Source organism: Mastomys coucha, unplaced genomic scaffold (genome assembly GCF_008632895.1).
Source record: "Mastomys coucha isolate ucsf_1 unplaced genomic scaffold, UCSF_Mcou_1 pScaffold11, whole genome shotgun sequence".
Classification (NCBI taxonomy): Eukaryota; Metazoa; Chordata; class Mammalia; order Rodentia; family Muridae; genus Mastomys; species Mastomys coucha.
This window is the reverse complement of record NW_022196893.1, coordinates 9321505-9347190: the sequence shown is the minus strand read 5'-3', so window position 1 is coordinate 9347190 and position 25686 is coordinate 9321505. Positions and strand designations below refer to the sequence as shown.

General features: G+C 54.0%; 1 protein-coding gene and 1 long non-coding RNA gene across 7 annotated transcripts in view; one reads left to right on the top strand and one right to left on the bottom strand.

Annotated features, from left to right (window-relative positions):
* The window catches only part of Elfn2 (extracellular leucine rich repeat and fibronectin type III domain containing 2), a 53830-nt gene extending 41389 nt beyond the window's left edge, over nt 1–12441 (top strand). For 5 of the 6 annotated variants that reach the window (XM_031348794.1, XM_031348800.1, XM_031348801.1 and 2 more), the window contains exon 2: nt 5025–12441. In XM_031348794.1, the coding sequence (XP_031204654.1) occupies nt 5429–7897 (2469 nt within the window). In that variant the 5' untranslated portion in view covers nt 5025–5428 and the 3' untranslated portion in view covers nt 7898–12441. Of the gene's footprint in view, nt 1–3470; nt 3557–5024 lie in introns of those variants that run through there. The other variant, XM_031348797.1, reaches the window with a different exon arrangement.
* LOC116075594 lies at nt 185–5130 on the bottom strand. Its single transcript, XR_004112634.1, has 2 exons — nt 5018–5130; nt 185–3907 (listed from the first exon to the last, which is right to left on the bottom strand). It is a non-coding gene; the product is annotated as an uncharacterized LOC116075594 (long non-coding RNA).
* Nucleotides 12442–25686: the final 13245 nt, after the last annotated feature.

Sequence of the window (25686 nt, the reverse complement as noted above, 5' to 3'; positions counted from 1 at the left end):
ACACAGCGGCCCAGCACTAGTGTGTTTGGGCCTGTTGCAGCAAGCATGGGGGGGGGGTGTCACACCAGCAAACAAGATAGAGACGCACTGCATGTACGGTGCTGGGTGGTGGCATTAGGGAGTGGGTGGCAGTTGAGAACTTGGTGTCACAGTCAAACACAGTGAGGGGACCACAGATAGCTTGAGTAACAAGGGGGTCCTCTTAGGCTTAGTGACAAAGTAGGGGTGAGGTGGGGAGCAGTTTAGCAGAGACTTGACTGAGGTCAGGCAGTTGGGTGTGCTGAGGAAGTATGTGCCAGGCAGAGTCATGTGCAAAGGTCCTGGGGTTGAGGCCCACACCTGGTCTCAATGAGAATTTCTTGACAGAGAAATTTCTTGACAGTCCCTCAGGGGCTGGGTGGGACAAGCTCCTTCTGTCAGGTGGGGGTACACTGAGGGAGGAAACTCACAAGAGGGTCAGTGTATACTCTACTGCCTTGAGTCTGGCACTCCAGTCTTCTCTTGTCTTCTCATCTGTTAGCTGAAGCATTAGCCACACAGGGTTGACGTTCAAGGATATGTCAGATACGCCTGAGCCACTGAAAAGGCACCTCCTGGGCAAGTAGACTGGAGCCCAGAGATGGGGATGAGCTTGCCTGTGTCACACAGCTCTGTTTGACCCCAGAGCCTCTTACTTCCAGTGCCTGCACTTTTCTCTCTCTCCCAGGGCTCGTCACGCTTGAGATCCCGCTAACTTATCAACTTGCCAAGTAGTTCAGTGGTGATGTCACAATTGCCCGTAGAGGAGGAAGAGAGATCCCGGACGGTTTGCCTTAGAAGCCTCTGGAAGGAGAAAGCAGCAGAAAGCCCTAGCGCCCCGCCCTAAGGCCCGAGCCTTGGCCCCAGAAGCGGGGAGGATGGGTAGTGGCCCGATGGGCCCAGTGCTAGCTTCTAGAAAGAGGTGGTGAGGTTGCTGTAAGGTTCGCAAGCTCTGGCTGGACTTGAGGCATCCGTCCTGTTTAATCTGGGGTAACGTCACAGACGCATTATGATGGCATCAGGGAGCGTGGCCAGCCTGGCCCCGCGAGGAGTCTGTGCCAGGGCTGGGCTGCCATCAACGTTTCCCTGCTGATTCCTTCATCTCTAACGGGTGGCCAGAGTACCAGCCACGTTTCCATGTCCTTTCCCCGTCCGTTGAGCTGAGCAGTGTCCCCTTGGGAGCGGGAAGCCTGGGGTTAGCATAGATGAGAAAAACATCGTTCTATAGGACAGGTGTGTTCTGCTGTGTCCCAGAGGTTCCTGGAAGTCCTGGCCACCAGTCATCTTGCCACATAAGAGGGGAAACTGAGGCTCAGAGAGAGCCTAAGGCTCACCAAGAGTCTCAGAGTGGGCCATTCTCATTCAAAGCACCACAGGCTGTTGTGTCACGGTAGAAGACACTCCAAGTGCACTGCTAGGCCTGGGCTGCCGTCCTGTGGGAACCCACTGTTGCCCCAGTGGGGTATGTCCACTGAGCTTCCATGTGTGGGAACCAGGGCTCAGGCCAGTGCTGCACTGCGGGGAGTGGAGGATCCTACTGAGGCCTGGGGTTTGACACCCTGGGTCCTGAGTCTGACCTGCTCTAGTTCCACGCAGGACCTGGACCACATTCCCTCTCTTGTCCTGGCCCCAGCTTCCCTATGAGAAGATTGGAATCCAGCTGAGTTGGGGCTCACCTCCTCACATTGCGGATGCCAGGATTCTGAGTGCATGAAGGGAAATCATGGCCAGGGCACAACCCCAGCTGGGTCAACCCGGCCACTGAAGCCAAGCCTGAGGCAGAAGAACACGGCCAGGTGGCTCAGGCAGTCTCTCTCCAGCTCTGACCTGCACCCCCACCACCCCCACCAGTGCCCCCTGGTGCTGCTGGCTCTTCTTCCTCCTTTCTGTCCAAGGATTCATGGGAAGGGACCTCGCACAGCCTGTAGTTGGCTAGACGGCTCTTTGCCGGCGCTGCACAGATCTGAGAGTGTGTTTTCTGCCTGTGCTGGCTTGTCTTGGCTGCTGCATGGCTCCTAAGCTGCCCCCGGGGCTCAGCACTGTCATGATCGGGCTCTGGGCAGCTGCCTTCACGCTTCCCTCCTCCTTCTGACATGCTCTTAGATGTGTTTGGGGGCTCAGCCCAGTCTCTGTCTCCTTGGGCCTTGGGAGGTAGGCAGCAGGTACCTGTGTCACACTGTCATACTCAAGCCTGTCACATCTCTCCCTGTGGTCAGTTCTCTGCTAGATGTGCTCCCCATTTATCTTTGTGCTCCTCCCTGTGGTAGGTCCTGTTGGATGTGCTCCCCAATTGTCTCCATGCCCCACTATCACTATAGCTTCGTTTCTCCTTCCTCCCAGGTTTGTTCATGTTTGAGGAGTACCTCATGGGAGCAGGGGAGACTGACCTTGTACATTTGACCCTGAGACCCTCACACCCACCCCCTGCACACCTGCATCTTGATCTGGTGAGCAGCTGGGCAGGGGACCAAGTGCTGCTGTCAGCGCCTTTGTGGCCTTGTCCTCTCCCTGGCTGCACCAGGCCTCAACGGGTGGTGGGCAGACAGCCCAGGCTGAGAACAGGGCAACTGACGCATACGGGGCACGGTGCTGGGAGCCTCCTCCCCACCGTGCATGCGTCACAGGGAGAGTAGGCACTGTGCCCCAGCTCAAACCATCCTGGGGAGCAGAGCAGCAGGAGCAGGGCCACTTCAGGGTCACCTTGAGGGCTTGGGGGAGCTATGAGGCATTCTGTCTACCCTGGCCTGATTGGAAGAGAAGGGCAGATCCAGGGAGAACCAGCAGCTCTTCTCCAAACCAGGGCCTCTTTCTACCCTCTCCCCCGGCCTCTTCCTATCCCCTGCCTTACCTGGGCTTCTCTTAGCTATGGACAGCCTGGTCCTGCCTAAAGTGATATTGTTTTAGCTTGGATCTGAGCAGGGGGAGGGACTCTGTGTATGGCTGAAGCTTTGTAAGCATGCACACACACATGCATGAGCAACATACATATGCTTAAGTGGTATAGAGGGGGGTGGTAATTGGATGCATTTTCAAGGCCGCAGACATGCTTGCCAATGTTGCACACACCAGCATGTGTCCCTGTGGTTGACCATCACTACACATGTCCTGCGCGCACACACATACTCCGGAGTTGTGTGTCTCGGTGTATACATCAGAGCCCTTGTGTCTGTGCACTGAGCCAGCTGCGCACCTGTGTGTGCACCTGCACACCAGTGTGGTCCCCAGACTGAGGGCTGTCAGACAGGCTGGTTCCTGCTTCACCAGACAGCATCTGAGAGGTCTTGGCCCCTTCCAAGACCATCTGACTGCTGGTGGGAAACTGAGGCCGTGTGCCACCGGAGCCAAAGTCTTTGACTGCGAGAGCATTATGTGGTATGGGGGAGGACATTGTGACTCCCATACTTGGCTCCACAGTGGGGAGAAAGGTGTGTCAGGCTGGCCTCCAAGGTTCCCAGCCTGCTCCAGAGCCAGTCTTTCACCCAGCTTGGACCTTACCAGCTGGCTCTTCAGCATGCACTGCCACCGGCGCCTCCTCTGGGTGCGTTCTCATGCCTCCCTCCCTTTTCTCCTCCACTGCTCACAGCTTTAAATTGGCTTCACTTTAACACAAAGTCTAGACATTTTTTTTTTTCAAAGTGCTCTCTTTCCTAGAGTCTCCCTGGGGGAGGAGCAGGAGGTGGAGGTGGCTCTTGTGGACACTGTTCTGGCTTTCCGGAACAAATGTGGATTTCTCTGACCATCTTTTGTCCTTGCTGGAATGCAACTGTCTAGGGCCTTCGCAGTTTCTGGAGTCTGGAGTGCAGGGTGTGAGCTGGAGCCAGGTCTGGCTGTGTGCAGCTTGCAGGGTACCCAGCCAAATCTCCCCGGAGCTTTGGGGTTTGGTTTCCTCCTAGGGAAAGTGAAGGATGAATCAGATGGGCCGTGGGCTATGACCCCCTGCTGCTGCTCAGTGGTCTGTGTCTCAGGATGAACAGCCTGATCGCACCTTGACACTTTCCATCAAACAGCCGAGGAATGGGCTGGCTTCCCCGACACTGTGCAGAAGTGCAGTAGCTAAGAGACAGTGTGATTTACCCAGCTCCTCAGGCTATGCGGACAGGTCCCCTTGGCTCCTGACTCCAGTGTCTTAGGAATTGTGATTCTGGCCTAGCTTTGCTGTGTTACTTGGTGCAAAACCTTGTCCTTCTCTGATCCTCTGACTCTAGAAGGGGACTCGAGGTGGTCCCAAGTCCTGAACCCCCTTTATGATTCACGTTGCTAGGGAGTGGGCTCTTGCCCCTCCTCCTTTGGCTTAGTTCTGCCCACAGAACCAGGCTTCCTCCTGCAGAGACCCAGGCCCGTAAACCCCCCTACCACGAGGGAGGCCCACTGCCAGCCTGTTCTGCTCCCCTCCCCCATGGAAGCTGAGACAAGGGAATTATTTTTGGAACAAGAGCAGTTACACAACAAATGAATTATTTATCTTTGGGCCTGGAGAACCAGGCATTTCACTGGGCTTCTTAATTCTTATCCGGATTTGGGGTGCCCACTTGGATGTGTGGACATGTCTGTCATGTACACAGATGGTAGGGAGGGGTGTGTGTGTGTGTGTGTGTGTGTGTGTGTGTGTCCCTCCCATGTGCAGCCCATGCAGCTTTCGTTTCATAGGCTTTATGCAGGCCGGCAATTGCATGTGGACACTGTGTGCCGGGTGTGCACCGGAGGGTAGGTGCCCATGCACGTGTGCCCACCTGTCCCTCTCCAGTCTTCCTCCTCTGCCTGGGTGCTCAGACTGCCCCTACCCACACGGTAATTCCTTCCCGAATCTCTCCTTCCCACCCTGCCACCCCAGCCTTTTTTTTTTTTTTTTTTGCTTTACAGAAGCAGGGGCCCTGGGGTCCTTGCTGGCATAGAGCCCTTGGTTCTAAAATGGTATAAAAGAGGGATGGGGGCCTACACTGGATCCTGAAGGGGTGGGTCCAGGCCCTCACGCTAATCCGTCATCGTCTTTTGATGCTACCTTGCAGGAACAGATGGGCTTCTTTCTGTCTCCATCTTGCTCAGCATCCCTCTGTGTTGCACTCCTGGTTCCTGTGGGAACTGCTTGAAGGTCTGAGCCTGGAACCCAAGAGGAAGGGGAAGGAAGAGGAGGAGGAGGAAGAAGAAGACTGCAAAACCTGAAAACCTGCCTACCTTTCCAGCCGGAACCTGGAGTCCCAACAACGCCCACTGCCTGCTCGGAGCCCCTCAGAGCAGCAGGTGCCAGCAGCTGTGTCCGACCTGCCCGAGGCCCCTGTGCTGGGGATCACCCCCAAGATGGTGGTGGCTCTGGGGAGGACTGTGCTCCCGACCCCAGCTTCTGGCTGCTAGGTCCCTCTGTGCTCCGGCCCTTCACCCCAGCTGGGCCTCTAAAGGGCCCGACGCCTGGGCCATGCTGCGTCTGGGGCTGTGTGCGGCAGCGCTGCTGTGTGTGTGCCAGCCAGGGGCTGTGCACGCTGACTGCTGGCTCATCGAGGGGGACAAGGGCTATGTGTGGCTGGCCATCTGCAGCCAGAACCAGCCACCATATGAGACCATCCCTCAGCATATCAACAGCACCGTGCATGACCTGCGGCTCAATGAAAACAAACTCAAGGCTGTGCTCTACTCTTCGCTCAACCGCTTCGGGAACCTCACGGACCTCAACCTCACCAAGAACGAGATTTCCTATATCGAGGATGGTGCCTTCTTGGGCCAGACGAGCCTGCAGGTCCTGCAGCTGGGCTACAACCGGCTCAGCAACCTGACTGAGGGCATGCTGCGTGGCATGAGCCGCCTGCAGTTCCTCTTTGTCCAGCACAACCTCATTGAGGTGGTGACGCCCACCGCCTTCTCCGAGTGCCCCAGCCTCATCAGCATCGACCTGTCCTCCAACCGCCTCAGCCGTCTAGATGGCGCCACCTTCGCCAGCCTGGGCAGCTTGATGGTATGCGAGTTGGCTGGCAACCCCTTCAACTGTGAGTGTGACCTCTTCGGCTTCCTGGCTTGGCTTGTGGTCTTCAACAATGTCACCAAGAACTATGACCGCCTGCAGTGTGAGTCACCAAGGGAGTTTGCTGGTTACCCACTGCTTGTGCCCCGACCTTACCACAGCCTCAATGCCATCACTGTCCTGCAGGCCAAGTGTCGCAATGGCTCCATGCCTGCCCGGCCTGTGAGTCACCCCACACCCTATTCCACGGATGCGCAGAGGGAGCCTGACGAGAACTCAGGCTTCAATCCCGATGAGATCCTCTCAGTGGAGCCGCCGGCCTCGTCCACCACGGATGCATCTGCTGGGCCGGCCATCAAGCTGCACCAAGTCACCTTCACCTCTGCTACCCTGGTTGTCATCATCCCCCATCCTTACAGCAAGATGTACGTTCTGGTCCAGTACAACAACAGCTACTTCTCCGACGTCATGACACTCAAGAACAAGAAAGAGATTGTGACGCTGGACAAGCTGCGAGCGCACACTGAGTACACCTTCTGTGTCACCTCACTGCGCAACAGCCGCCGCTTCAACCACACCTGTCTGACCTTCACCACTCGGGACCTTGTGCCTGGGGATCTGGCCCCCAGCACCTCCACCACCACGCACTACATCATGACCATCCTGGGCTGCCTCTTCGGCATGGTCATCGTACTGGGAGCTGTCTATTACTGCCTGCGCAAGCGGCGCATGCAAGAGGAGAAGCAGAAGTCGGTCAATGTCAAGAAAACCATCTTAGAGATGCGCTATGGCGCCGATGTAGATGCTGGTTCCATAGTGCACGCTGCGCAAAAGTTGGGTGAGCCACCGGTACTGCCTGTGGCCAGAATGTCCTCTATTCCCTCCATGATTGGGGAGAAACTGCCTGCCTCCAAGGGTCTGGAGGCCGGGCTAGACACACCCAAGGTGGCTACCAAAGGCAACTATATTGAGGTGCGCACAGGTGCTGCGGGGGACAGCCTGGCCCGGCCTGAGGAAGAGCTCCCAGAAATAGAAAATGGCCAGGGCTCAGCTGCTGAGATCTCTACCATTGCCAAGGAAGTAGACAAGGTTAACCAGATCATTAACAATTGCATCGATGCTCTCAAGCTGGATTCAGCCTCTTTCCTTGGGGGTGGCGGCAGCGGTGGTGGCGGGGACTCTGATCTGGCCTTCGAGTGCCAGTCCCTCCCTGCAGCTCCTGCTGCCCCCTCAGCTGCCACTCCTGGGGCACTGGAGCGGCCTAGCTTCCTGTCACCCCCCTACAAGGAGAGCTCCCACCATCCTCTGCAGCGCCAGCTGAGTGCCGACGCTGCGGTGACCCGCAAGACCTGCAGCGTGTCATCCAGTGGCTCCATCAAGAGTGCCAAGGTCTTCAGTCTGGATGTGCCAGACCACCCAACCCCCACGGGACTGGCCAAGAGCGACTCCAAGTACATCGAGAAAGGCAGTCCCCTCAACAGCCCTCTGGACCGGCTTCCACTGGTGCCCACTGGCAGCAGTGGAAGCAGTGGTGGGGGTGGTGGCATTCACCACCTGGAAGTGAAGCCGGCCTACCACTGCAGTGAGCACCGGCATAGCTTCCCTGCTCTCTACTATGAGGAGGGTGCAGACAGCCTGAGCCAGCGCGTATCCTTCCTCAAGCCACTGACCCGCTCTAAGCGAGACTCCACCTATTCGCAGCTCTCCCCCAGACATTACTACTCAGGGTATTCCTCTAGCCCTGAGTACTCGTCTGAGAGCACACATAAGATCTGGGAGCGCTTCCGGCCCTACAAGAAACACCATCGTGAGGAGGTATACATGGCTGCTGGCCATGCCCTGCGTAAGAAGGTCCAGTTCGCCAAGGATGAGGACCTGCATGACATCCTTGATTACTGGAAGGGGGTCTCAGCCCAGCAGAAGCTGTGACCCTCTCCTCCCCCACCGGTGAGGTGGTGGGGAGGAGGGCAGGGGTACTTGGGGGAAGGGCCCCCCAACAGGGTGGCCGGGAGGCGGGGGACAGGCCAAGGAGCCTGGGGCCAAGGGGCCCGGGCCTAGGAGTGGACGCACATGCACACCCGCACACACGCACCCACACACACACTTGACCACCACCTGACTGTGAAGTAACCAACACCCAATAATAACGGACAGGAAAACAAACATTTTCCTTAAAGTTTACAACCTGCTACTGACACCAGTTGTCTCTACTGTGCTGCCCAAGGGACTTCTTGCTGGGCTGGGGAAAGAGGCCAGAGAGGGTGTGGGGCCTGAGACTCAGGCGGGTTTGGTGGCAAAAGAGATTTGGGTAGAAGCAAACCATAGGCCTCTCGTTCAGGGAGGCTAGCCTCCAAGCTAGGGAGCATTTCCCTTGGAGACGTAGCAACATGTGAACATTGGGCATCCTCTCCTCCCATTAGGGATGGCCCAGAGAAAGGAAAAGAAGCCCCAGGGGTCTCTGAGGCTACAGGTTTCAGCTCTGTCTCCCAGCTTCCTGGCCCAGTGCTGGCCCCGCCTCCAGCTGCTCCTCTGGGCTCTGCCCCCTTCATCTGCTACTCCTTCCAAAGTTGTGGTCTCAGGGGTCTAGGGACTAAAGCAGGCGGGTGCTTTTCTTCTTTAGAAAGTCCAGGGGCATCTACAAGGTGAAAGGCTATGGTCCCTAGCCCTGGGTGGCCAAGAGTAAGCAATGTCCTGCTGACCAGATGGAAGCAGAGGCAAAGGGTGCCACCAGCCCCCTTCAAGTGTCTTCCAAGTAGCCCTGGGGAGCTGCCTGGGTGTGGGGTGGTGGGTAGACCTGCTCCCCACTGGTATCTCAGGTGTAGGCCCCCATGCCACAGCCCCTAGTTTCTCTGGGTCTCCTGGGCTCCTACCCACCACAGAGAGTCAACAGTGAATGACTAGGCCTGGGGCCAGTGGGGAGATGATGTAGAATGTGGGGATCCCTCCCTGCACCCTGCACCCCATTTGCCTGGCTCCTACTGTGTGCAGCATCTTGGCCTGCTGGGAAGGCATCTGCCCCACCCCACCCTGTCTTATCCCTGGGCTAGAGGGGGGGGGCTCCCATGTTTCCATGGAAATGCCCACAGTCCTCTTGCTGACCCACTCCCAACACCAATCAAAGCACAAACAGTGAGGTGCCTCCTACTGCCCCGTCAGGGAGCAGGCCAGGTTCCTGGCCCCTCCCTTTCCCTAGCTAGTCCGTTGCCACGGCAACCCAGAGCCTGGCAGTTGGTGCCCAGAGGACCAACTGACCGACCGTTGGGCTCTGGACTCCTCTCAGTGTGGGTGGTGGCAGAGGGGGGTAAAGGAGGCCTAGCCAGGTGGCAGCTTTCTCAAGAGCCAAGAGCTTCTGGGGACAAGCTCTAGAGGCTGTTCTGGAGTCTCGAGACGAGGCTAAGGCATTGCCTTTTGCCTTTGAGTGGGCAGTGGGTCTGTGGGGCATTGGGACAGCTGTACCGGGCAGTTCTGCCCTCTGCCCGTGTGCCCTTTAGCTTCCCATTGAGATAGAAGGAGCCTTCTCAGCTCGAGCCCAACTTCCAGAGACTCCTTCATTCCTGTTGCTCTTTTGGGCTTCATGAGAGCAGAGAGTGTGACTGTGGAGTGAGGAGGGTGGTGGGTGAGAGGCATCTCACTTGACCTGTGAGGGCTCTGACCAGGAAAGTTAGGGCTATCCTTGTGGGTGGGGTATAGGGAAGGACCAGGGTGGGGAGACTTGACTGAACACCTCTATCCCATCGACTTCGGGGTGGGCTGAGCCCAGGGCTCACTCAGGGGTGACATTTGCAAAAAATAAAAATAAAAAATAAATAAATAAAAAAGACTGTTTTGGGGAGAGGAGGGGACTGGCCAGCCTGGATGTGAAGAACAGAGCTCCCCTAGCCACAAACCTGCCCCTCACCCTACCCTATACCCACTACCCTGAGAACAGCAGGCAGGCTGAGAGGCCGGGGGGCGTGAGCAAGCAGACCCCTGTTATCTTTGCATGACGATTTTACTGTATTTTTCTGAGCAAACATCTGTCGTGTATGTGCCAGTTTGTCCAAACTCCCCTCCCCACCCCCATCCCTCCGTGTGATCCGAGCAGCTCTTGAAACCCAGGGAGGGCCAGCTCTGCAGAAGACCCAAAACAGGTGCCACCAACCTAGCCCTGCCCCAGACCCTTCTCGCATCTTTCTGGGCATTGGGCCCACAAGTGCTGCCTGCCTTCCTCCATCTTTACAGCCCCTCCTTCCCCATTCCCATCTCCGTCCAGTACCACCTCTGCTTGTCTTCCCTCCTCTCCACCAGGGAAAGCAGTCTTAGAAGAGGCTTCTCAAGGCCATATTCTTGTGGAAGAGGCTGTGGAAGGATCCCCACCGGCCTGCTTCCATCTGGAAAGGAAGCTGGGGCCCCCCAAAAAGGCACCTGGCCAGCCACATAGGATGGGGAGGGCTGTCACACTGAGCACAGGAGGCTAAGAGCTTGGAGCTTCATGGAGAGGCTTTGGGGCCCTTGCAGGAGGGGAGTGGGCCTTGCCATGTCCAGGGAGACTCCCCACAGTGGAGTGGGCTCTGTCCCTATTTGTTTTTAGCCATCACTCTTGGTTGAAGGTAACTTATAAACCTCAGATGCCACTTCAGGGAGATTTTAAAGAGAGGGTCCATCTCAACAATGGGGACCAGGCCATGGGGACCTTTGAGACAGAGCAAGGATCCAAGACTTAGATACCTTCGTTGGGCAGGCCACCCAGTTGACCTGGCCCATCCTGTAGGGTAGGCCCTAGGAGTTTCCTTCTTGGATGTCCTTTGTGCTATCTAAAATGGCTCGTCCCTGGGCAGAAGTACAATTGTCACAAAATGACAAATGGATTCTTACACCCTGGAGCCAAGTGAGGCCCCTGGCATTATGAGTTCTGGGCTGAGACTTGGGGCAGGCGATTAGGGGCACGGGGCAGGCAATTAGGGGCACAGGGAGAAGAGGAACCCAGGGGAGTCATCTGGGAGGCATGCGGGTAGGAGGTCCTAACTGGGCTTCCCTGTCCTGGTAGAGGGCAGCCTGCCAGGCCTCTTTGTGGGACCGTGTGGCCTTCCCAAAATAAGCTTAGGTCAGAAGGAAAAATGCTTGTTTAGTCTTAGCAGGTTCAGGGAGCCTGGACCAGGTTCTCGAGTCTGTGGAAAGGTCCCCTGTCACCAATGGCCCTTCAATTCTGAGACACTCCCTCTTGAGTACAGAGCAGGGAGCTCTGGAACAAACAGATGCAGGGCTGGAGGACTTACGTAGTGAGGTGGCCTGGGAGAGCCCACTTAGGAGAACCTGGATAGTGCAGGGAGGGGAGGTAGCTATTGATGGTGCTGATGTCTGGGGCTGGCCCATGGCCCACCTCCATGTTCCCGACTAGAAACTGCATTTGCTCACAATCCAGGAAATGTAAGGAGTTGAAGTTGGGCAGAAGTACAGAGGAAGGGAAACCTCTAGACAGGTCTGAGGGGTAGGGGAGGAGGTAAGGGTGGAGGACAGACAGGGACAGAGATGACAGCCCTCCTGTCCTTCCAGTTCATGAGGGGCTGAAATTGCAGGGAAGCAGATGGGGGCTTCCTTGCCATGATGGGGCGTAGGGGACCAGGTAGTCTCTTGTGTCTCCAAGAAGACAGGCATCAGAGCTCTGCACGGCAAGAACCATCGCTGTGAAAATGAGCTAGGAGGGAGAGGTGTGGGACCTGCCAGCCACCCTATCACTCTGCCCCAGCAGGTCCCAACATAGCTGGGGGCCTCTTCTCCAGGGTGAGGGTGAGTGGGAAAAGGTATAAGGGTATGGGGTGCCTAGCTACCCGTAGGGTGACCTCACCCCCTTAATGTTTGTCCCTCTTGACAAGGCTTTCTCTCTGGGACTCCCCTCTGCCCCAAGACGAGGGGACCTTCCCCCAGGCCCCATGCTCATATCACGTGACCTACACCCACCTCTAAGAATCAGTCTCTTCCCCCCCCCCAGCCTCAGTGCCCCCTCCCCAGATGCCAGCTGCCCCTGCTGAGTAGCAGGGAGACTAAAGATGTCCAGAGGGATGGTCTCCTTTTCCTCCCCTCCTCTTCTGCCAGTCAAGCACAGGGACTGGGGCGGAGGTCCAAGCGATGATGGCCACCTCTCCTTCCTGCTTCCCACATCCCTTCCCCTGCACCCTCCTCAGGAGCTACCAGCCCCCAGGGGCATGGTAGCCTGGCACCTGGTTTGAGCCCTGCAGAGCTGGGCTCGGGGCCCTGGACTCTGAACCTGTGACCCCTTGCTGTGTACGGAACATGCCCCCTCCTGGGGGGCCTTGGGCCCTCTCCTTTTCTTCTTTTAGGGGGTAACTTCATTTATTTCTCCTCCCTCCATTCGCCTCTCCCTTCAATTTTCCTGTTTTAAACCGAATGGCACGAAATCGTTTTCCTCACCTTGGAGATTCCTGTATGGAGAGAACCAATTTCTATATTTGCAATAAATTTCTTATTTAAAACAACAGGGCAGAGGTTTGTGATGAATGCATCCCAGCATCTCGAGTTCTGTAGTCCTGTTCTCACGTCCTCCTTTCCTGACTAACAGAGCTGAGTGGCAGTGTCATCCTAGAGTGTCCAGCAGGGAATGTCACCAGAACATTCCCCAGCCCATGTGACCTGATGTGTCTACCTGTGGTTGTCCTCTTCCTCCCAGGATGCACATCCCTGGGGAGGCACACGGGCAGCTTCTCAGGAGGAAAATTGCCCTTGACAGTGGTCATGAAGCCCGACTTGTTCTAGGTCACTTACCCTGCTCTTGGCATGGTGGGACCCCTAGGCTGCCTTTGGACATAGCCCTGGCACCCATTCCTGGATCCCTCCCGCTCACCCCTCTTCTATCTACCATCTGCCAACCTTTCCTAATAGCTATGGTTGTCCTTTCCTTGAAGAAGCAAGGCTTTCTGTGGCTTCCTGTGACCAGGCAGAGTGTGGGTTCCATGCTAGGTGGGGCATCAGGCTTAACTGTCAAACCTTGGCCAGAGTCAACCACCTCATGCCCCACCCACTTGGCTTGGATCTTTGAAGACCTCCTTCAAATGGGCTGCCAGGGCTGAGCTTGTGCCTGGGAAGGATGAACAGGGCACCATTCTTAGTGGCTGTGGGAAGACAGTCCAGAAGTGCTGCCTGGAGTCAGACGTTCCTCTGAGAGACCTCCACTCGAGTGCAGCCTGGATTCTTGACTTCACTGTAGAAATAAAACAAAATACACACACACACACACACACACACACACACACACCAAAAACAAGAACAAAAAAACCTTGAGGGTGTGTCAGTTCAAGACAGAGTTGTTTAGTAAGAGTTTTTAAGGACTGGGGGTGTGGTTCAGTTGGTAGAGTGCTTGCCTAGCACGTAGGGAGTCCTGGGTTCAAGCCCCAGCCCAGATACAATAGTGCATGCCTGTGATCCCAGCACTCTCTGGGGGTTGGGGGTGGGAGGTGGGGGGAAGGCATTGGCTATATAGGAAGTTCAAGGCCAGCCTGGGATAAATGAGATCTTGTCTCCAAAAAAAAAAAAAAAATAGTTTTAGTATAAATTTAAGTAAGGGCATTGAGGGGGAGAGAGTCCAGACAAGGACAATATTATGGGATTCTGTTGAGTGTGGAGTGTGTCCCACTTAAAGTCCCAGGTACAACTACCTGGTGAGTTCTGGAGTTCTGTTGTTCAAGGGGATTGATTCTAAGGACCTTTCCCTCTGCAGTAAACAAGGTCCTCTGGTTTCTTAGTGGGTGGATATGGTGCAGTCATAAGTCGTGGGGGTCAAGGGAACCCTTACTGTCTACCCTAGGTCACCAGAAAGCTGAGACCCATGCTTCACAGTGTCTCTCATGTGAGCCTCCAGCTATGGAGGCTCGTCTCCAATGTCACAGAGCTCTAGACCTGAAGTGCGGTTCATTGCTGTTTTGTAGTGCTGTTTTGTGTATGGGTGTCTGCCTGCATATGTCTGCGCACCACGTGCGTGCCTGTTCTAGTCTCTTTTCTTGAAGCATCTGTGAGAGGAACATTGCCAACACATGGGTCATCTTCACAGTAAATGTCATTGTGTCAAAATTCCTCTCTCAGCTGATGAGAGACCTCACCCAGAGGGTGAGGTGAGGACACCCTTCTCTTTTTTGAGTATTGCCCTTTAATTCGTTGCCCTCCTGCCTCAGGGCCTGATTCCTGCTGGTCTCTCTAAGCCACCGGCTCACACCGCCTTGGGCAGCCATTTTTAGATGGCTATAGTAGACCTTGGTCTGACCATCTCTGCCTCGTGACCCTTAGGCAGTTGGGGTCCTCCAGTCCATGGTCCTGGTGACTCCTCCTGGGCCTTTCTCCAGCTGCAGGCTGCCCTGGCCTGCCCTGTTGGCCTTCTGCCTTCCCTTCCTTGGGATTCTCCCAGGCCCAAAGGCTCTTTCTCTTCTTCAGGAAAGGGCCTAACATTATGCTCCCCAACAAGGGCTTTGCCAGTGACCTATCAGTTCACATTTTTTTCAAATTCTTCCTTACTGTGAGGTGTGGCTCACTCTGGGCCCTCCTCTTTAGTGTTAGCAGTGGGATTCCAGGCCCCCTTTCCCCCATTCCATGTCTGCAGCTCCGGAGGCCTACCCTTGTTGATAGTACCTAGTCCCTCACAGGCCCTTTAACTACAGGAAGGTGAACCTGGGCCAGGCATTTGCCAGTGAGCAAAAATCAGTATTCACTTCTGTCCTTGCGGGTGGGTCCTCCCCCCCCCCCCCGGTCCTGTGGCTCAGTCCCACTCAATGTGTCCTTGGGTCTCTTGCTTCAGATGAGATCCCTCCTCTTTAACCTGTCTTACCAGTCACTTTCAAGCAATGACTAAGGGATGCAGGGTTGTTCCTATGGTCCAACCACCAGGAGAGGCCTGGGCCTGGCCCTCCTTATCCTTTCTTCCTGAAGCCCAGGCAATACCCTGCACCGGTGGAGGACCGGTGGGGGTCTCCTTAGCACCAAGTTGGGCAGTCTACATTCTGCTCAGCTGCAGCCACATGCTCTGTCTTGGACTCCTAGAGAAGTGACTCTGGTGGCTTGTCTCTGATCCCAGGGCCCCTGCCAAGCTCATGTGAGGAGTTTCACAGTGACAACGAATGGAGGCACAGGATGCTATGGCTTCCCAGGGTCCTCAATGCCCTCACCCTCAGTGTCCTGACTTCCTCCAGTGATCTCTCCTCCCCTTCCTTCTGCTGGGAAGGCAACCACCCCTGCCCTTCCTTTCATTTAGATTTGCATGGAGGGTTTAAGGCTGGCTTGCTCACTGACCTAGCTGAACGCGATGGTGGGAATTCCCATTCTGCTTCAGACAATAAGCTTCTCTAGCTGATTTTGGCATGAGAAGAATCAGAAGAGACCAGGTGGTGGACAGTGTGGCTGGGAGACAGACACTTAACTTAGCCAGAGGTTGCCCTTGCACATAACGTGGCTACAGCAGATTGTAGCCTTGTAGGCCAAGGATTGTCCCCTTGGTCCATCCTGAGGCCTCCCATCCCCTGACTGCTGGCGCCAGGATCAAGGCTGCCACGGGGAAGCTGGCGGTGGTGGCACCAAGGACTCCTGTGCTAGGATATCCATCCAGACCTAAGCACCCGCCCCCCCCCCGTCCCCTCCTCCTAGTGGTCCTCCTCACACCTTCCCCCCACCCCATCCCCCGCCTAGATCCACTATTTCCATTCCTTTCCAGAAAAGAGCAGGCCTCCCAGGGAAATCAACCGAACATGACATAAACAAGATGCAATAAGACTGGGCACAAATCCTCAAATCAAGGCTGGATGAGACACTCTAGTAGGAGGGAAAAAGGTCCCACGATAGGGCAAAAGACACCCCTACACCCACCATTAGGAGTCTCACAAAAACCTCAAGCCAAATAACCACACCATGTATGCAGAGGACCTAGCACAGGCCCATGCAGGCACTGTGGTTGCCTCTTTAGTCTGTGTGAGTCCCTATGAGCTTCGCTTAGTTGATTCTGTGGGCCACCTTCAAGACGGATGCGCTGGAGCCACCTTCAAGACGGATGCGCTGGAGCAATGGTGGCTCAGAGCTTATGGGAGTGGCAACCAATGACTGGTCTTACTTGAGGCCCAAGCTCAAATGAGAGCCCCATGCCTGGCATTGGCTCAGATGGCCAGAACCCAGAAACTGAATGGCTTAGAGACCTAGGGTAGAACCAAACAGTGCAGGTCTTTCTTTCAAAAGCTGCCTGATTTACAGACAAGAAACCTTAACCCTGGGCCCTGTGAGGAGTGTAGTAAGTTCAGTCTGACTTTGGAGACCTCTCTGGTCCCAGGGGCCCTTGCAGGATACGGCCGGTACCTCCTGCCCTCTAGTTCTTCTGTCCCATGAGACGAAGACAACACAAGGTCAGTGGTTGCTTCCTTGAGCTAGCCCACCTCATCTGACCCCCAAGACTTTTCTTGTTCTTCTATATAATTTCTTTCTGACATCCCTTCAGTGGGGATGGCCTTACAGAACACACCAGTCTGGAGGCTGGCAGCAAGTGGAGGAATGCTAGCCTGTGATAGCCCCAGGTCTTGGATTCTGCACCTTGACTCAAGCTGCTTAAACTTCTTGTTCTTTCTAAGATAAATTCTTAGGATAAATTCCTCATCCGAAGTAATAAGAATGAGACAAAAAAAAAAAATTTAGGTTTGGGGAGGGCCATCTTGGGCTCTAGAAAGCACCAGAGGGAGCTAGGTGGTTCCTCCACTCTGTTTTCAATGTGTCCCAGACATGACACCATGATCCTGAGATGGGAAAAGGAGGTAGCATCAGGTCTCCTGGGCCAAGCATGGCCTTCACCCAGGCTGTGTACACAAGAAGGGATTGCATGGGCCCAGTCCCGCCCCAGCTCCCCACCCCAGCACCACCAACATGCATGTTCCCAGAGCCTCCACACTTGACCCTTCTTGAAAGACCCGAGACCCCAGGATGGTCTCTCAGTTGACCTCAGGCCTATATCCAGGGTCTATGCTCCCGAGGATGGCCTGTGCCCACCTGTGTGGGTGCAAGTGGCTCAGGGCAGCTGCACAAAGAGCTGCAGATAAGATAGTGTTTAAGGGAGTTACGGGTATGTGTGCAAACACTTGTCCCCTAAGTTGTAGAATGTGCTGGGGGGAGGGGGAGTGCAGAAAAGAGGAATGCTGTGGGCTAAGGTTTACCTTTCCCCAGCCACCGCGTCAAGGAGTCTGCCAACTTGAACTTGACGCCTGTCAGCCTCTGTTAATCGTATTTACCAAAAAGAGAGGGAGTGGCTATAACAGGTTGTTAGCTTGATTTCTGACTTCTCAATATTTACTACCATGATATGCAGCCACCTTGGGGCTAGACCTGGGGTGAGGGGGCTTCAGTAAGGTGATGTGGGTGACCACCGTTGGAAGAGGATATGACCATAGACTGCATTTTGGTGTTTGGCCATCATTCGGGTAGAGGTGTAGGAAAGTATGTTCCCAGGAGAGAGGATATTACTGGGACCCAGGGAGCTGGATGGAACCAGCTTGTGGGTTTGAGGGTAGAGGAGGGGCGAGACTATGGGAAGATAGGTAGGAAGTCCCTTGGCCTGTGGGGCACCTTCCCTCTGCCTTTCCAATCGAATAAAGGGTGTGATCTCCTGCTTCTTGAGGAGCTTACACAGATCAGGGGCTTCATGGCTTTCTGAGACAAGACTACACCTTGTTCTCTGTGCCTCCCAGGTACCTATTCTAGCTCACCTCTGCAATGGAGAAACCTAAAGGAAATAGGCAAGACTTTTGCCCTCGGGGATAGCATGTCTGTGGCCACCTCTGAGCTCTTTACCATGCCTTTCCACACACTTCAAGACTGGTGCCCGGAGCCTGGAGCCCCAACAGGCAGCAGGGCCTCTTGCAGCCCACCCTGTGGAGACTGCCAAAGGGAAACACAGTCTGGTCTCCTGGAATGGAGGAACGGGTCCTCTGCTGTAGGACATCTGCAGTGAGATTCGGGGTACCTTTGGGCCCAGACCTCTTTTCTTCTATTCTTCTATTCTCCTTTCCCTACATCCAGCCCTCCACCTGAGTCTGCCACGTCCACCATTACTGTGGTTCCCCCAGCTTCTCTGGTCTAAGGACCGGTGCAGGGCTCCAACTGGAGGATAGAAGTCCCTCCATTTGGGCCTAATGCCTATTGCTTGGGCCACTCGGTTTCCAATGGGGCTCTTGAAGCAGGGTCTTCAGGCTCCCAGCAGTATCTTGAGGGCACGGCGCCCTTAGATTCTTCCCCAGGGACCTCAGTTGGGCCTAGTTGTGCTAGCTACTAGTCCAAGCAGAGTGCTTGGGCTTCTGCCTTCTACTATATTAGACCTCCCCAACCTCGACTGCCCCTCCTGCACCAGGATGGACCTGCAAAGGGAAGTGTAGGGGGTTGGGATTGCCCACCTGAGCTCCAGAGCCTCTGTTTGCACATCTGTGAAATGGAGCCAGCTACGTCCTCTGGCCAAGCTGTAGTGCGGGGCTGAAGATCTGAGAGCTGAGGCACCTGTGCCTAAGCATGGCCCACCAAGCAGCTACAGAAAGCTGGCTGAGGGCACTGTCCACACGAGACTTATGCAGGTTTGTCAAAGAGAAGCAGACTCCACAAAAGAGTACAAAAGAGCAAAACAGGGAGATGTAGGGGGTCTGCTGCCTGACCAGGGAGGTGTCCTAGAAGGATAGCCATGCTTAAAGCCTGTCCTCTCTGAGCTCCGAACCCAGGGTATGTCTCAGGCCTGGTGGTATCACTGCTTGCTTTCACTGCCTCTGTGCAGCTGCGTGCAGCTCTGTGTAGTTCCGTGCATCTCTGGGCAGCTCTGGGCAGCTCTGGGCAGCTGCGTGCAGCTCTGTGTAGTTCCGTGCATCTCTGGGTAGCTCTGGGCAGCACAGCGGGTACTCAGATGCCTGTCGTAGTTAGAGAAGAGCACAGGGAGCTCAGATGCCACATTTTACCTTTCTGTTCCTAAACTCCCTGGACCTGACATACTACCCCTAGGCTGACAGAGCTCAGGTCACCAGACCAGAATGGTCCTCGGCCTCCCGGTGGCCATCTCTAGCTGTCCTATCAGAAGCTCTGTTGAGTTGTTGAGGGTCACCTTTGTCTCTGTTTTTGTTCCTCTTACACTGCAGCACCTCCCAGGAAATTCCCTCAGAAGAGCAACCTTAAGTCCAAGGTTGACCCCTCTAGGAACCCCTAGCCCCAGGGTACAAGCCATACCCCCTTTCCCTAGAAGGAGGTCCCCAACCGTCTTCTGGGCCATCCTGAACACTACATCAGTCTCTGCAAGCCAATGAGCACTCCTAGGCACAGTGAGTACATGGCTGTGCTCTTCATCTGCTTGTCTTCATAGCCTCTGGGTACCCTCTCTTCCCCGGTGGGGGTTCTCCGAGCCTGTGTATCCCAGCAATACACAGAGCCTATGTGGGCATCTGGATTGGGCCAAGCCCCGCATGGTGGTGATTGGTTTAGGAAAGAGCTGCATGACCCAGGTCTCACTTATCAAAGTATGGAAGGGATACTGGGGGGGATATGGGCCAGGGCTTCCTCAGGATGCCCTTGTATGTCCTGAGATGCATGAACTCATAGCCTTTGCTGTAGTACTCTCCGGGAGTTGCCTGACTAAGGAAGAATAATAAAACAAAGCCAAGGATGGCCTAACAGCATCTCTTGGAACTCACTTAGTGGCGCTTGTGTGACTTACAGACATGCTTGATCACTACGCCATCAACATACCATCTCCACTCCTGAAGACAGCGGAAGACTGAGCTTGGGGGTGGGGGTCCCTGAGTGACAGAGCTGTTTCTAAGTCTGATGGAGTCACAGATCACATCAATAGAAGTCTGTGCTCTTCTGAGATGTCCAGACTCCACTTGGAGTGACTTCCTAGGAGGGGAGTTAACCCCCTGAAGAACAAAGTCATCTTCCAGGACTGGGAATCCCTGGTGCACAAAGAATTCAGGAAAATGGGAAGCATTTGGCCTAGCTTAGAGGAGACTTGAGGAGATCTCACTAATCTTTGAAGTTACATGTAGGACTGCTGAATGGAGAAATGAGCAGCCATGTGTGACACTGTGGTCACGAGGAGATGGGTGACAGGGCAGCACTAGCATGGGGACCATGGAGGATGGACACGTGACCCAGCAGGTTCCTTTTTTCCTAAGGGTACTTGGCTGGAGCACGAGGGCTCTGGCCTTGATCTCGAATCAGCCAGGGGATGGAAATCTAGCAGGGTCGCACGTGCCAGGGCATGATAGCCCTGACTCAGCCCATACAAAGGACACATTGGTCCTAAGCCGAGCTCCATTTATGTTTAGCGTGGAAGGCTATCTGCACAGATTGCTGAGAGAGGTAGAGGACTCTCTGTCACGAGGATTATGTTTGAAATGCAGAGGCCCCTGTTGTAGAGAGGAAAGAATTCTTAGGCAATGCTAAAAATGGCCAAGAAACCATGCAAACCTGCTCCTGCGATGGGACAGAGGTGGTCACACATGTCCCTCCATCTACTTTTTCACCATACGAAAAACTTTTTTTTGAGTTTTGCTGGCCAATTGGCCACCTAGAATTAGGGCAATTTCTAGCCTCCAATCTAGGTGGGGCCCTGTGCCCGAGTTCTCTGATCATTGGAAAGGTTCCAGAAACCTTGCTTAATGGCTGCCACATACTATGTCTTCTTTTACTTTATCCCTCCCTTCCTCCCATGCCTAGAAGATAAAATGTGATGGTTGGATTCTTAGCAGCTACATTGAATGTAGGAGACGGGCAGAGCTGGCAAAGCAACAAGAACACTACCTCGGTAACCTACACCATTAAGTCAGCGGTGGCTGTTGTCACTGACTGTCACTCTCCAACTTTTCCTTGAGAGTACATTTCTGGCCACACGTGGCATCTCCAGCCTGTGATCCCAATACTCTAGAGCTGACGCAGGGGGATTGCCAAGAGTTTGTGGTCAGCACGGACTGTAGTGTGAGATTACAAGTCAAGAAAAAAGAAGGGAAAGAGAGAGGGAGAGAGAGAGGGGGGAAAAAGGAGAATTTGTATTAGTTACTTTCTCCATGATGTGGCTTAGTAGCTGACCAGAAGCAACTTAAGAAAGGGAGAGTTTGTTCTGGTACAGTTTGAGGACACAGTCCACTCTGGTGGGAAGGTGTGGCAGCAGGACATAGGTGGGGGCAAGCGAGGCACCTAGCTGGTCACATTGTATCCACAGTTGGAAAGGAAGCAGAGAGCCACAAAAGTCTGCTGTTCAGTTCCACTGTTTCTGTGTGGTGCAGGAGGCAGCCCATGAAAGGGTGCTGCCCACATTTAGGACCTGCTCTTCCTACATCAGTTAACCCCACCTGGAAACTCCCTCACAGGTGTGTCCAGAAGGTTTTTTCCCCATGTTGTAATTCTATGCCCCATCAAGTTGATAAGAGTAGCCTTCACAAGTTCACTCCTTGTCAACCTGACACCTGAGCAGGTCACATTTAAGCTATAACCTTCCATTTCCTGTCTCTATAAGGCTCTTGCCTAATATGAGATGCATTGAAAAAGATGTTCCACAGCTTTATAACAGTTCTAACATTGTTGAAAAGAGCAAAGTCCAGGTCTTATCTGGAACTCAGGGCAATCTTTTAATTATGAGATTTATAAAATACAAGTTACGCATATCTACTACACAGTGGCACACACACAAAAAGAAAATCCCCCACATTCCCTTTCCAAAAGGAATGAATGGGGCACGGTGAGGTATAATTAGATAAAAGCAAGACCAAAACCCAGCAGGGAAAACATGAAGTGTTTGTCTGTCCAGCATCCGGGACTCACATGGAATCATCTGGGCTGCAAAGGACTTGAATAGCTTCACCTCTTCAGCTCTGCTGCTTATGCAAACATGGCTTCTCTCTTGGGCTAGCACCGCTCTACAGCTGCGGTTTGTCTCACGGTCCTGGCATCTCCGACATCCAGCAGTGTTCATGTGGGCTTTACCTTCACAGCTTCATGCAGTGGTCTCTCAGGGTTTCCATGCAGGAATTCTGATACCCTGCCCCACATTGTCTGAGTGGCTGTCTGGAACTGTGGGGCCAGATTCCATTGACCTTCTCTGTCTCCTGCCGGGACTGTGGGACCATGCTGCCATGTTCTAATGCCAGTTTTGGAGGGAGGCTTGGACTCCGTGGGCCAGCACCAGCTCTCTCAGCTTGCGTGTGCCAATCCCGAGGAAACACGTCCTTTGTTAGGGAGCAGGGCATCAGCCCTGGGTTTTTAACGATGCTAGCTAGCCTCTTTACCAATGACAGATACTTTGTCATTTGCTCTCCCCTTGTTGAAACTACAAGTTTGGGTGCCCAGCTTTACCTCAGAAGCCGTTCCTTCCCGGTCACTGTGAGCCTGGATGAGAGCAAGGGGCAGAATCCATGATGAATCTTGTGTGTTCTTCTGTCAACATTACCTCTGCTTGAAGGAGTCTACTACCCACCCACCCCCACCTCAGGTGGAGACAATGGTTTCTATCTTCAGTATCTGAGATGGAAGAGAGTTGCCTCTAGAAATGAGGTCTGCAGAGGCATTCCAGGTGATAACACAGATACAGACTAGAGGCACAGTGGGAACAAGTCGTGGCCCGAGGGCTCTCTGTCCCAAGGATGGGAGACTTTAATACTTGGTCAGTTGTATAAGCGGTCATGATTTCTCCTGCCAGTGGGCCGGGTCCCAGAGACGTGAATGAACCAGATTCTACTAAAAAGACGGCCATCAGTGATACTTCCTTAGGGTAACAAAGCTTGGCTTTTGAGTTCACTAGAGGGACCTTCACACCACTTGTAAAATACTGCAACTTCCTGGTCAGAAACACTCTCACGAGCAGGGTTAGTGAAGGCAGCGGGAAGGAGTAAAACGTTGGAGGCAGTCGCACTTGGCGAAAGCATCAGACGCTGGTAGGATGGTGTGTGTACACGAGAGTATACACACGATGGGTGGTTACAGTGAGGGAGTAGTAGTACCCTGGTACCAAATCCTCAAGGGGTTCACCACAGGGAGCATGGCTATGGAGTCTACTAGCTTTAAATTCAACTCCAGGGGCTGGAAACACAGCTAGCACTTTCCCTCCCTTCCTCCCATGCCTAGAAGATAAAATGTGATGGTTGGATTCACAGGTTCAGTTCCCAGCCACTCACTCCATAGCTCAAGCTCCAAGGGATTTGATACCTACCTATGGTCTCGGTGAGCACATCTCCCACCTGTCCCGCTCCTCTGACCTCTGTGGGCATTACCGCCCCACCTGTCCACATAAAATAGATATAAATGTTTAGATTCAATTCATTCAGGCTTTCAGGACATGGGCAGCATGCAGCTATATTATCTGCCTGAATATTTCCTGAATGGCTCCGTATGAGTTCCTGATGGCGCCCTTGTTCCAGCCCTCTGAAGCCTCACGAGCCAAGCAGGCAGGCTTCCATTGCCTGCATTTCTCCGGAGCTTCCCCCAGAGCTCTGCTTCTAGTATTCAAGGACATTTGTAGCCTAACTTCCAAAGCCTTCCACATTCCTGTCATAAACCAGTTCCCAAGCCCGAGAGCCACATTGACTTATCACAAAGGCTCTGCCCTGTGTCCATTGCCTTTCTGTTGCTGTGATAAATCACTGCAACCAAAGGGAGCTTAAGGAAGAGGGAGTTTATTTTGATCCAGAGGGATAAGAGTAAGAGTTCATGGGGTAGGAGCAGAAGTGTGGGCGCGAGCAGTAGTCAATGCTGGCAGGAGCGGGGAAGCTGAGTTTGTATCTCAACCTCCTGCAAAAAGTGAGAGAAAAAACTGGCAGCAAGCCCTTTACTCCCACAGCCTGTCCCTGTGACATTGGCTCAGTAAGGCCACACCCCCTAAACCTCCCCATATAGTGCCACCCATCTGCGACCAAGTATTCACCACGTGGGTGTTGGGAACCAAACTCAGGTCCTCTGCAAGAGCAGCAAATGCTGCTCCCCCTCCTCACCTCAGAGACAGGGTCTCTGTGTAGCCCTGGCGGTAGTAAAACTTGTTTTTCAGACCAGGCTGGCCTCAAACTCAGAGATCCACCTGCCTCTGCCTCCCTAGTGCTGGGACTAAAGGTGCCTTGGTGCAGTTATTAAAAACAAAAACAAAAACAAACAAACAAAAAACCACGAAGCCAGCTCTTCAGCCCAGAACATTCCAACCACCACACAACTTGCAGAACCAACTTCCTGGGTCACTTTTCTCACTGCTGTGACAGAATGTGGCAAGATATAAGAGGAAGAAGGGATCCTGAGTCACAGTGTGAGGGGCTGAATTCCACCATGGCAGAGAGGTCAGGGCAGGAAGAGCTTTCCATTTGTAGTCAGAGAGCAGGGAGCGATGAGTTGCTGCTACTCAGATTGGTTTTTTATTCTGCTTGGCACCTTGGCCTATAGAGAGCCGCCGCCCACAATTAGGGCTGGTCTTCCCTCCTTGGTTAACCCACCTAGAAACCCATTTGAGAAACTAAGCTCTGCCTGGTTCTGAATCCCACCCACGAAGTTGATAGTGAAGACCAGAGCAATGGAACCTCTTTCCCCGCTCAGGGGTGAGCTCCCTGACAAAACACAAACTGAAGACAAAAACACAGCTGAAGGCTAATCTGCCAAGGGTGGACCGTGCCGCCCCAATTCCCAAGCCCACCCCTCCCAAACCCTGTCTCCCACAGAGCCCAACCTGGTCCCTGAGTCTAATCCTAACCACCTAAACCCAGCCTCACCTCTCCCAAGTCCCGCTCCTCACAGAACCTTCCTCTTTCGCAGCCCCTTTCCTCTCCCAACCCATTTCAAAACTCCCCAGAGAGCTGAGGAGAACCAACGACGGCCATGTCCACCCTTTCCAAACCTCCAACGCACTGCCTAGGTGGTAGCTGCCAGAGAAGCAAGGTGGCTTAAAATGGGACCTGTAGCCCCTGGAGGAGGCTGGCTGACAGGAAGGTCCAGTCTCAGAAGACAACACAGATACAGACAGACAGACAGACAGACAGACAGACAGACACACACACACACACACACACACCAAACAAAAACATCAAAAACAAAATGGATGTGTAGCCCTTGCCTTTAATCTCTGCACGAGACAAGCTGAAGAGCCAGGACTGCTGTGAGTTCAAAGTCAGCCTGGACTACTTGGTGATATTGTCAAATGAAATCGACATGAACACACATCTCCCTCAGAGCCGCCTGTAAGCAGCTTGGATGAGAGCTCTCTCTCTCTGGTCCCAGCCACCATGCTCATCTCTAAAACAACTGTAGATATTCTAGCCTCACGGTCTTTCTAAGTGTAACCCCCTGGGCTCCCCTCTTTCACATTGGTGACTTGTCAATTCGGGCTCCCATGCCAGCTGTGCCTGTGGTTTCACTTCCTGAGCACGGCCACTCACTGTCGAGACCCACCTGCTCCTCTAGCCACTTGTTTGTAGGATGTGAAGAAGAAGGTTAGGATAAGGCTCCCCTGCTGTATCCCCAGAGGCCACACCTGATGCACAAGGGTGCTGAGGATACCTCAGGGTGTCAGAGTCACCCCTGGGGCCCTGTGGGCTCCACCTGTTAGAGATGGTATGCTCTGGGATAGGACACCAAAAGGCTGCCTGTGGATCACAAGACCTTACTGCCCCACTCCCACACCAAGAATAAACAAGCCAGAAACATGGAGGGGAAAGCTGCACAGGCGGCCACTGGACTTGTTCCATCCCAGACTTGCCTATGTCGTCCTCTGT